We start from the raw sequence: 12,619 nt of genomic DNA on the forward strand, positions 1-12,619 counted from the left end.
GCACCCAGAAAACATTAGGTATTATTATAGGTTGAAGTCAGATTGAAAACTCAGTTCTCAGTTATTTATCCTTTAAAATTTTTTTTAAAATGTTTATTTTTGAGAGAGAGACAGAACAAGAGCAGGGGAAGGGCAGAGAGAAAGGGAGACACAGAATCCAAAGCAGGCTCCAGGCTCTGAGCTGTCAGCATAGAGCCCAATGTGGGGCTTGAACTCAGGAACAGTGAGATCATGACCTGAACCAAAGTAGGATGCTTAACCAACTGAGAGCCACCCAGGCACCCCTTATTTATCCTTTTTAAACTGTGCTCAATTGTGATGATAGTTTTTGGGGTTTTTTTTTTGTTTGAAAGCAGATAGAGTAAAAAAGTTAAATAAGTTTGGAACTGCTGGAGCTGAAAAGTTTACAGGGGAATTTTTCCTTTACCATTTCTCAGAACCATAAACAGAATATGCACTGAATTTTCACAGGGGAAATATCTTTTGCAGCACAGAACATTAGTACTTGAACCAGACCGAGGTCAAATCTGTGCCTGTGTGGCCTTGGAAAAATTAGTTATTAACCTCTTGGTGCTTCAGTTTTCTTATCTACAAAATGGATAGAATAACGTTACCAACTTCAGAGTGTTCTGTGAGAATTACATGAAAACACATGTAAAATAATCAGCACAATTCCTGGTACTCAGCATTTCAACAAATGTCAGTTGTTACACCTCATTTCATTTAGCAGTTGTCTATTCTCTCAGAGACTGAGATGTCCTTGGTCCCAATTCTCTGATGGTCTGACATCCTAAACTCTTGGTTCTGTTATTACTACCTAATAAAATCTAGTTCCAATTGTGGTTAATTGGATTTAAGACCTTAATTTCTCAAGATCTTTTGACGTTTGTATCTTTTACTAACTATTAAACACTAGCATTTGCTTTGTGCCTTCCAGATTACATGGCTCTTTAAAAAAAAATTTTTTTTTTTTTTAACGTTTATTCATCTTGGAGAGACAGAGACAGAGTGTGAGCAGGGGAAGAAGCAGACAGAGGGAGACACAGAATCCAAAGCACGCTCCAGGCTCTGAGCTGTCAGCACAGAGCCCAACGTGGGGCTAGAACCCACGAACTGAGATCATGACCTGAGCTGAAGTCGGACACTTAACCCACTGAGCCTCCCAGGCGCCCTAGAATGGCTCTTTTTGCAAAGTTCACACCTCATATGATTTTCCTAAGAATTCTATGAGACAGGTAATCATGGACCCATCTCTTTCTCTTGTCTGGCTGCCTCCTTTTCACCCACGCTAAGCATATCCGAACAAAAATTCTGGGCTTGAATGGATATGGTGGACCACAGAGAACCACTAGCTTTAGTAGTAATGGTAAGTGTCAATAATGACAAGCAGCTAAAATTGACTGAGTGCTTATTATGTGCCAGGTTCTCTTTTAAGGACCTTATAAGGATTCACTCATTTAGTCTTTATGAGCTTCCATTTTACAAGAGGAGGAAGTAAAGGCAGTTGAGAGAGCTTTTGTAACTTACCAGAGATCACACAGCCAGTAAGTGGTGGAACTGGGGTTTGACTCTGGGCAGTTATCTCGAAAGTCCATACCCTTGATCACTTCTGTGTTGCCTTTATGTATTTTGAATTTAGGGGTGATACGATGAAACTGATATTTTAAGATTAGTCTGACTTAAAGTAGGTAAGAAAATCAAAGAGTGGAGAGCCAAAAGCTAAGCCTTGGCAAGAGTTACTTATGAGAACAGAAAGGTGAAGAATATACCTTTAATGATGGAGGAATGTGTTCTGGTAACAGGGAAGGAAAAATTAAAAACCTCGAAAATTCTGCATACAGGGAAGGAAGACATCAAAGGTGATTTCAGATTTTGAGTTTATGTAATTTACAGCAGGGATTTCTAAACATTCTGAAGTCATGGAAGCAATAAAAAAAAAAGGAGAGGAGGTGGGGTGGAGTTTTAATGATATACAGAAGAAAAACAGAAATTAACTTAAAGCACATGGAGGAAAGGGATCTGAATCATAAGCATTAAGATACAAGTTTTGGGAGAGAGGTTGTAAGAAAAGTTCTCATTTCTCATCTAGGTCACAGATTTAATTTTTAAAATTTTTATTTTTGGGGAAAGTGCAAGTGGGGGAGAGGCAGAGAAAGGAGGACAGAGGATCTGAAGCAGGCTCTGTGCTGACAGGCTGACAGCAGTGAGCCCAATGTGGCGCTCAAACTCAAATCGTGAGATCATGACCTGAGCGGAAGTTGGATGCTCAAATGCCTGAGCTACCCAGGTGCCCCAGGTCACAGATTTTAAAAAGTAACCTATTGTATTTATACATGGTGATATTAACATTTAGGTAGGATCCCTAATTATACTTCAAGTAGACTCACTACTACAGGGGAGAAATCTGGCATAAAATAAAATACAGGGCCTGGCTTCATAATACTTCTACATGGAACAATCCCTACATATACAATATGAATAAATGGGAAAATTTTACTCATGCACATGTACAGGGTATATAGTTCTACTGAAGAAAGATCCAACAGGCCTGAAACAAGTTTTCATGGCATCCCAAGGTTCAGAGAATACAGTTATATGGTCTGGGACATTTCAGCTCAGGATTACCTCTTCTGTGAAGGCTATGAGCAGATCTGTTTAATCCTTTTTTTATGTCATCATTCTACTTGTTAGATTTCTTTATTCCAACACTTAAAATCTGTGTTATTGTATTTAATTACATGTTTTTCTTCCTTACATGTCAGTCATGTGTAACTTAAGGGCAAGGGCTTTATTCATTCTTCTATCCTCTCTTACAATAAAGGGCACAGAGTAGGTGAGAATTACCTCTTGCAACAATTCACAAATACATGGTGAAAGAAGCTGACAGAGGAGAAAGAAAAAGGGAAGATAACACGCAGAGATGCTCAAGAGGACTAGAATAATGCAGTTTTAAAGATTAAGTGAGCAGGGTTTCAAGATAGAAGTGGTCTCCTTGTCTGTAAAGTGAGGATCATCATAGTTGCTTGCTATCTCATAAGGATGCCATGAGGATTAAGTGAGCTAACATGAAATGCTGATAATGGGCCAAGTACATATAAGTACTATGTAAGTGTTTGTTATAATTAAACAGGCTTATATTTCTCTGCAAGTATGAGGACAGAAGAGAGTCCATGGAGAAGCATGAAAGACATTAGAGAGCTATAAAATCAAGATGCCTAAGGAACTGGCATGAACTCTATACAGCTAAAGAATTAAGTTTAAGAAGATGAACATGGGAACTTCTTAGGTTCTAGGGAAAGATAAAATAGAGTGATGCCCAAGAGAAGATACTGGCAAATAAGAGAATTCCTATTGAATATAGCTGATCTTCTCAATGAAATAAGAATTAAGGTCAATTGATAAAAACTTGCAATATATTTTTAGAATTTTAGAAAGCTCTACTTTGAATAATAGGAATTGAATACCACTGCAGCTAGGTCAAATTTGCCTTATGCCACTGATGGTTTCTGTTTACATGTTATGGCTTGCAAAAGTGGATTTTAACATTTTTTTTTTCCCCTAATGAATACTGCTACTAGATAGTCTAGGCATCAGGTTTTTGTTTTTGTTTTTGTTTTTTTAATTGAAATCTACCAGAGGGTAGGAAAAATGTACTCTTAAAAAATTCCATTTATGGATGATGGCTGTAAAATAAAAACTTAATTATAGAGTTTTTAAGTTACAGAATTCTGGATTAGTCTAAATGCACTTATGACAATTAGAGTCCCTGAGGTGGAAAAAGTAATTGCTTTTTCTCCTCTATGTATGCATGTACTACACATGTATATGTCTTTTCAGCTTGATAAAAGAAAGCTAAGTTGTAAATAACAACCTTAAAAGTTTCCTCAGGATGCCAGCACACACTCATTCCCGGGGAATGAAGAACAAAATGAGCTGTCTGCATTCCTTCCAAGTTCCAAATCCTAATAAAAGAATAGGAGTACAATGTTAAATATTTTTGCTATATCACTACTAAAAAAATGAAACCTCCATGAATTCAAAGCTATTAACTACAGATTGCAAGGTTGACATTTACACCTAAAGTATGTTTTTTTTAAGCCATAACATAATTGTAATTGTTTTAGAAAAATGTGAAAATAGTATGAAGGATTTGAGTTTTACCATACTCAATCACAGAAAAATTTAACACAGCAACACTGTAACACAGTAACCAAATTATTCATACACTCTTTATTTTGTGGCTAGAATCTTCAAGTTTCCAGTTCACTAAACAGGTTGCATTCTTAGTTCAGTAGTCATTTCAATAACAATAATTTCAACCAGGGGTGCTTAACACATACCCCAACACATCCAATACTCCCATTTTTCAAAATAACATATAAAGAAGCTAATATGAGGTGATGTGAATTTAGGGAGATAGTAATTTTCCATAGTTGCTTATTCCTTCTGCTTTTGGCCTTCCATGCCAGGGGCTACTTCCTATCTTATATCTTTTCTGATCTGGCTCACTTCCCCAATTCTTGGTGTCAAAGGTGGCTTTGATTGAAAGTTACCAGATTAAAGGTTGGTTGAAGGAACAGATACCTGGCTCCTTCCACTCTTTCTCTTTTTAGTACTTAGAAATCTATAGTAACAAAGCTACTCTGTGAGATGGCTTTCTACCTCAGTTTCTTTACTTTCCCCATAGTAGAGATCAAGCCTTAGAAATCTCAGTAATGGCACTCTGTTGTGAGAGGTGCTACTCCCCCACCCACACTGTTAGTTGCCCAGCTCATCCCTCACACTCAACCAAGGCTGTATCTCACTAGTACAGAATGTGGGGGGAGTTAGCATGACAGAAGGCAAAAGTGGTGAGTGGTTGGCAAAGTATTCACAGAATTCTGGTCTTTAAGAATTGAACTCACTTATTAGAATGCCTTAGACCTTTTCTTCTAGGGGTATGGTTCATATCTCATTGAGGACCATAAAATAATTTTAACAAACTTAAGGAATATATGTTTAAAGTCTAGGCAAAGATTTACTTCCAAAAAAAATAGACATAGTTATTGGACAATGCTGCTATTCTGTGTCAAATCACATTATTTCAAATATTTTTTCTTCTTTGTAGAAATTATAGGGTCTCCAATCATGGAATGTTATAGTTAACATATAAACTAACATAAATGTTTTTCAAAATGATTATCTACTTGATTAAATACTTTAGAAGCATACTCTTTTCTCTTGCCAAATTAACACTTTTCATCTGTATTTACTACACAAGGGAAACAACTACAATTTAATTGAAGAGGGGAATCACATTTATTAATGGTTTATGCAATTGTGTTTCACTCCCCACAATGAATAAGATTATTCATTATGGCAACTGAATATTTCTTTCTTCTCTATTGCCTCTTGCATAATAAAGTGCTGGGCTAGCATATATTTGTACCACTACTGAAATAATATGAATGTCTTGCAAATTCAGTGAGTCTCATGAGAGGGAGAATGGTTTAAGGCTTCTTTTGATCTTATTCTAATATGTATTTGATTTTTGTTTGTCATTATATAAATTGAATAAATGCGTACCAGAATATTTTCATGATTTTTTTCCTTTGAAATGAGGAAAACCAGAGGTAAAAATTATCAATAAAGATATTCTACAAAAAGAGGTCAGTTAATGAAGTGTATTTTTGGCCAATGAACCAAATTTCAGTCTAATTTTTAAATAGTGTTTTATCCTGAACGGAAACCTAACACTTAAAAAAAATGAGGAGGGCAATCCAGATTACTTTACAGGACTAGGATAAAGTAATTTATCATTTATATTTGTATGCTTATTAAATAATTCTCAGTGGTTGCATAATCCAAGCACTAAGTATGCAAAATACAACAAATTGGCTTGAAATGAGTTATAACTAAATAAGCAAAATATGGTACACTTTAAGTTGTTAACTCTTATTTCCCTTTTTGATAGATTCCATAATTAAGCTCTTCACAAATCCCTTTGTAGAATTCAACTTATTTTTGTTATTACTTCATGTAGTTAATATTAGTTCCATCAGATAAAATCACATTCTTTTCTTTTTTTGCAGTTCACCATACATAATAAAAACACATATATCTTAAGCATACAGCTCAAAGAGAATAGCACCCAAGTTAAGACAGAGTATTTCCACAGCTCCAAAAGTCATCTTGTGCTTCCTTCTAGTTACACTTTCTTGCTCTCTCACAAAAAGCACACCACAGCCTACTTTTGCCAGGTCTGAACATCATACAAATGCAATCATATATTATGTATTTTCTTGGTCTGGGACTTTTCACTTATGGTTAGATTTTGTGAGATTTACCAACATTATTGCATGTTGTACTTTGTCCACTCTCATTGTTGTAGATAGTATTCCACGAATTAAGTACGCTGTAATGTATTTACTCATTGTACTGCTGACACTTAGGCTGTTTCCAGTTTTAGTCATTAGTAATAATGTTGCTATAAATCTTCTTGCATATTTTTTAGTGAATACAGACATCCACATGCACCCCCTCCCCGCCCCCTGCGAGTATACACCTGGGTATGGAATTGACGGATTATAGCTTATAAATAGTTGAACTCCAGCAGTTTTTGTCAAATGGCTTTCCAGATTGCTTGTACCTTTTCTTTTTTCTTCCCACATCTTTTTAAATTACCAACTGAAAAAAACCTATACTGTCTCTGACAAATTTTCTGACGAAAACAATCTTAACAATCATTTGACTGGCAAAAGGTAGTTTGCAGTTGGTCTTATTTGTAAGACAGATTTTTCAAATCATCCTTTTTTCTTGCATGTTATTTTCATGTACCTATGTATGGAAAAACTTACATCAGTTTTAAAATGTAGTGAATACAGTGGATAGGAAAAGGTCTTAACTGACCTCCTTTGACAGACTCCTCTACAACTGACAGGAACAAGAAGGCTATTTTCTAATAAGCTTATACATGCATTTGTTATAGACTTACCAAGAGGGAATATGGATTTTTTCCTTAGCAAACCACTGTTTGTAAGTGGTGTAAACCCATGCTTAATTATTAGTATAATTACATAATTAGTATTATGTAAGCTGATAAAATATGAATGTGAAAGAGCTGTTTCTTTTTTTTTTTTCCAATATATGAAGTTTATTGTGAAATTGGTTTCCATACAACACCCAGTGCTCATCCCCAAAGATGCCCTCCTCAATACCCATTACCCACCCTCCCCGCCCTCCCACCCCCCATCAACCCTCAGTTTGTTCTCAGTTTTTAAGAGTCTCTTATGCTTTGGCTCTCTTCCATTCTAACCTCTTTTTTTTTTTTTTTTCCCTTCCCCTCCCCCATGGGTTTCTGTTAAGTTTCTCAGGATCCACATAAGAGTGAAACCATATGGTATCTGTCTTTCTCTGTATGGCTTATTTCACTTAGCATCACACTCTCCAGTTCTATCCATGTTGCTACAAAGGGCCATATTTCATTCTTTCTCATTGCCACGTAGTACTCCATTGTGTATATAAACCACAATTTCTTTATCCATTCATCAGTTGATGGACATTTGGGCTCTTTCCATAATTTGGCTATTGTTGAGAGTGCTGCTATAAACATTGGGGTACAAGTGCCCCTATGCATCAGTACTCCTGTATCCCTTGGGTAAATTCCTAGCAGTGCTATTGCTGGGTCATAGGGTAGGTCTATTTTCAATTTTTTGAGGAACCTCCACACTGTTTTCCAGAGTGGCTGCACCAATTTGCATTCCCACCAACAGTGCAAGAGGGTTCCCGTTTCTCCACATCCTCTCCAGCATCTATAGTCTCCTGATTTGTTCATTTTGGCCACTCTGACTGGCGTGAGGTGATATCTGAGTGTGGTTTTGATTTGTATTTCCCTGATGAGGAGCGATGTTGAGCATCTGAAAGGGCTGTTTCAATGAAACGAAGTTGAAGGCCACCAACTAAAGGTAAATTTCTAACTTAAAAAAATGCTCTTAAATTAGGCAGGTGTGTAAGTAACAAAAGATTAAACAATAAAAGTAAAAAGCCTAGATAATTTTGAACTAAGAATGCCTAGCAAATGTTTGCATTGTAGAATCTGTATTATGGGTATGGTTCATGCAAAAAAGAGGTCCAGTGCTAATCAACAGACTCATAAATTAAGGGGGGAATAAAAGGTCTTGGCCTAATATAAAAAAAATTGGCAATTAGCAAACTGGCAAATTTTCATAAATTTCATAGAACAAGGTAAGTAGATAGTCTCTTAAAATGATTTCCCGAGTTTACTCACTTTTTGAGACTAGCTTAATCAATTAATTAAATTTAAATTCCAATGTAGTTAACATACACTATTACATTAGTATAATACAGTGATTCAACACTTCCATATATTACTCAGTGCTCATTACAAGAAGTATACTTTTAATCCCTATCACCTATTTCACCCACCCTCCACCCACCTCCCCTCTGGTAACTATCAGTTTGTTCTCTATATTTAAGAGTTGATTTCTTGGTTTCTCTCTCTCCTTTCTCTCACTTTTTTTCCCTTGTTCATTTGTCTCTAAAATTCCACATGAGTGAAATCATATGGTATTTTTCTTTGACTTATTTTGTTTAGCATTATATTCTCTAGCTCCATCCATGTTGTTGCAAATGGCAAGAATTCATTCTTTCTATGGCTAAGTAATATTAATTTTCTTTATCCATTCATCTGTTGATGAACGCTTGGGCTGCTTCTGTAGTTTGGCTATCGTAAATAATGCTGTGATAAACACAGGGGTGCATATATCTTTCCAAACTAGTGTTTTTGTATTTTTTGGATAAATATCCAGTAATGTGATTCCTGAATTGTAAGGTAGTTCTATTTTTCATTTTTTGAGGAGCCTCCATACTGTCTTCCACAGTGGCTACACCAGTTTGCATTGCTATCCACAGTGCATGAGGGTTCCTTTTCCCCCACATCCTCACCAACACTTGTTGTTTCTTAAGTTTTTGATTTTAGCCATTCTGATAGGTGTAAGGTGATATCTCATTGTGGTTCTGATTTGCATTTCCTTGATGATGAGTGACACTGAACATCTTTTCATGTGTCTGTTGGTCACCTGTATGTCTTCTTTGGAGAAATGTCTCTTCATATCTTCTGCCCATTTTTTAATTGGATTTTTTTTGATGGGGGAGTGTTGAGTTGTAAAAGTTCTTTATATATTTTGGATAGTAACCCTTCATCAGATATATCACTTGCAAATATATTTTCCCACTCAGTAGGTTGTCTTTTAATTTTGTTGGATTAGTTTACTGACTTTTTTTATTGTTTAACGAATTACAGGTTTAGACCATGTCAGATAAGGGAGTTTCTATTGTAACAGGGAAAAATTCATAGAACTGAAAGTTCATATTAATATTTCCAAATTTATTGCTAATAAATCTGTTTATAATGAATAAGGTTACTTAAAGTTAATTATAACCACAGATACATACTTTTCAGGAAAGTGGGGCATCACAATAAAAGCTGTAAGGGTTCATAGGCTTTTCAGTTTTTAAATTAATTAATTAATTAATTAATTAATTGTTTTTGAGAGGGAGAAGGTGCAAACAGGGGGAGAGGAAGAGGGAGAGAGAGAACCGTAAGCAGGCTGCACGCTCAGTATGGAGCCCAATGTCATGACTGTGAGATCATGACCTGAGCTGAAATCAAGTCAGATGCTTAACTGACTGAGCCACCTAGGTGCCCCTCATAGAATTCTTAATACACATAACCAAGCATATGGAAAGGTAATGGACTATTTATAAAAGCATAAAAATATAACATTATCAAGTGAAACTAACGAGCAAAAATCAGGAGCTATATGAAATATATTGTATACCTATTTAAATGTCTGCATGGGAAATTTCAAAGAAAAAGCTTTTAAAGTATAATTAATTTACTGACATATTGAGAAGCCAATACTATGGATTAAATCAAAGGGCACTGGAGTACAGATAGCATCACTCTTCAAGTAAAATAAAATAAATGACAGTTTTGAACCAACGTGACTATAATTATAACAAATACCTCTACCCATCCCAACTCTGTGGTCCTCAGTGGAACTCTTAGATTTTAGCTGTAACATGTACAGATGGACAGCTGTCCAGATCTAAGGTTTTGAATTATACTTACTTTACTTTTGGTAGTTTACTCTTAAAATTACTGCCTTATTTCAGGTTGAGTGCTTTTTAGCCGAACATTAAGTATCCTTATTTAGTTAATAAAAAGATCCCATAAATTGGGTGTTGGCATATTGCAGCTATCCTAGATATTCTCAAGGGTCTTTTAAATTACAATTAATAGAGGGAGATGCTCTCTCTGAGATTTTGAAAGGAAATTTCCTGGGTAATACTCTGTTCTTTTATTTGTTTGTTCTCCATTTTTAATTGGCAGCTCATTGTCTGGTAAGGAGTTCATTGTAGAAGGAAATTTCTGCTACCAAATGTTTCTGACAACACAAAAGAAGGAATGGATGACATTAAATGACACATCTGTGTCCATCTGGCCTTCTCTAACTAGTAAAGCAAAAAATACTAACCGCAATCTTTCTAAAAGACTTGACTGGATCACATGAATTGCTGTACTGATTAATTAAATATGAAAGCAAGCAAAAAAAAGTAATGCTGAGATGTAGTTATAAGGAGGAGAAGGTACTTTACAATGTTACTGGGTGCAAGAAAGGGATTTCCAATGCTCTTAGACAACAAACACTTCTTTCATTGAGTTTTGTGATAACAAAATGAAGATTTTCCCCTACCATTTCCAAATAATCACTAAGTTACACATCACACTATGGATAATTCAAAAAAGGGAAAGACATAGTATATTTCCTTAGTAAGTGAATGCAGAATTAGGAAGAAGTGAAATAAATTACAAAGTAACTTACTGCTAAAATGTCTGGTTTTAGGTGCAAAAGGAGTTCAGAGGTGGGAAACCATATTAACTAAAAGCACAAATCTAGGGTTAAGATGGGCCAATCTCCATAGTGGGTATGGTAGGTTAGAGTGGTGAATAAATAAACTTTGTCATCTGGGCAAAAGCCTTTAACAGTGGAGGCAACAAAAAGGCATGAGAGTATAAAATAAGAATTTTGTACAGGGTACTTTCAGTATGTGTCTGTGTTTCAAATATATTCAGAAATAAGATTAGACTAATACAGCTTTTTTTTTTTTTCTAATGTTAGAGCCTACTATGCAAGTAGTATTAATGAACTAGTATTAATGATAAAAGAAATGGACCACCACAAATTTTATTGACTTGAGAGTAAGAAGAATAGTAAGGGTGAAAATGAGAGATAATTGCATATGCTTATTATTTCATCCTCCAATAACAAAAAATAATGAGTCAAAAAAAGAATCAATAATCAAAGACTATGTGTGTTTTGGAGGGGAGACAAAGGTAGCCTGTTTCAAACATAACACTAATAAACCAACTATACCATACATAAAATAATCTACCTTTGTAAATCTTTACAAAGCTTTGGAAGAGTTAAAAAAAATATTACAAGCTCATATGTTTTTGTTTCATTTTGTTTTCTTGAAATTCCAAACAAATTCAGCAGAAACTACAAGTTTATCATCACAGAGGTGAGAAACTAGGTGAGGCTGCCCCAGGGGAGAATTAACATCTTACTTAACTTACATAGACAGATTTTTGAAGGATAGGAATTCTGAGAAATTTTGTCACATTTAAAAATAAATTCAAAAATTAAACTCTCAACTGCAAAGAAACACCATATGGTAGTTTTCAAACAGATCATACAGAATGATTTCATCTTCAAGGAATTCAAAGTAAAAGAACTTTTCCTTTAACTAACATAAACACCAGTAATACTATCCAGGAAATATTAGCATTTTATTATTTCCAAGAAAAATTTTGATAAACTTTAGAACCTAAAATTTGACTATATGTTATAAATGAGGGAAAGGACTCCTTGTTAGTGACATAAATGGACTTTCAAAACAAACCTGAAAAATGTTTATGGATCTGATTCTCATTTATACAATTCACTTCCTGCAACCACACGAGGGCCACATAAAACCAGCTTAAATTACTGCAATCACTGATATGGTAATACAATTTATGTGGTAACGGTTTTGGATTTCATCTACAGGAGCACATAAGAGAGAACAAAGAGTTGAATATTAGAGAGAGGTGTGACCAGTACCTGATCATATAAAAGTTTAGAAAAGTCTTGTATCACTTTCTAACTTTTACTCTACTATAATCTTGCATACTATTTAACTGCACTGAATTGAAAAAGGTCTGCAAATGGGATCAACAGGTTTTAGTATAACTTTTGGATAGTTCTTATAAAGAAACAGATCCTTATGTTCCACACAAGGGAGGTAAACTATTACCAAACCTAACACAAACTGTTTATTTATCCTATTCTTAAAGCTCTTGTTATACCTGTGCAATAATTGATCTTGATTTAAAATGTTACAAAAAATTACATGGAATTTTGGAAGGCAAGCAGAGAACTTTATTTCTGGATTTACTTAACCATAACATTATAATAAATAATACAAATTCTCCCGATTTCACTTTGTACCTGGAATTACTTAGGCAAAGTTTATTTGCTCCTAAATGGGAATTCACTGAAGGCTCTCAGTCCCC

At 35.0% G+C, this 12,619-nt stretch overlaps 1 protein-coding gene across 1 annotated transcript in view; it reads right to left on the reverse strand.

Moving 5' to 3' along the window:
• NUP37 (nucleoporin 37) overlaps positions 1-12,619 on the reverse strand; it is a 45,199-nt gene that overhangs the window by 9,783 nt on the left and 22,797 nt on the right. Inside the window, exon 6 of the mRNA XM_015068795.3 lies at positions 3,872-3,962. Coding sequence (XP_014924281.2) covers positions 3,872-3,962 — 91 coding nt within the window. The remainder of the gene's footprint in view (positions 1-3,871; positions 3,963-12,619) is intronic.

Source organism: Acinonyx jubatus, chromosome B4 (genome assembly GCF_027475565.1).
Source record: "Acinonyx jubatus isolate Ajub_Pintada_27869175 chromosome B4, VMU_Ajub_asm_v1.0, whole genome shotgun sequence".
NCBI classification, from domain to species: domain Eukaryota; kingdom Metazoa; phylum Chordata; class Mammalia; order Carnivora; family Felidae; genus Acinonyx; species Acinonyx jubatus.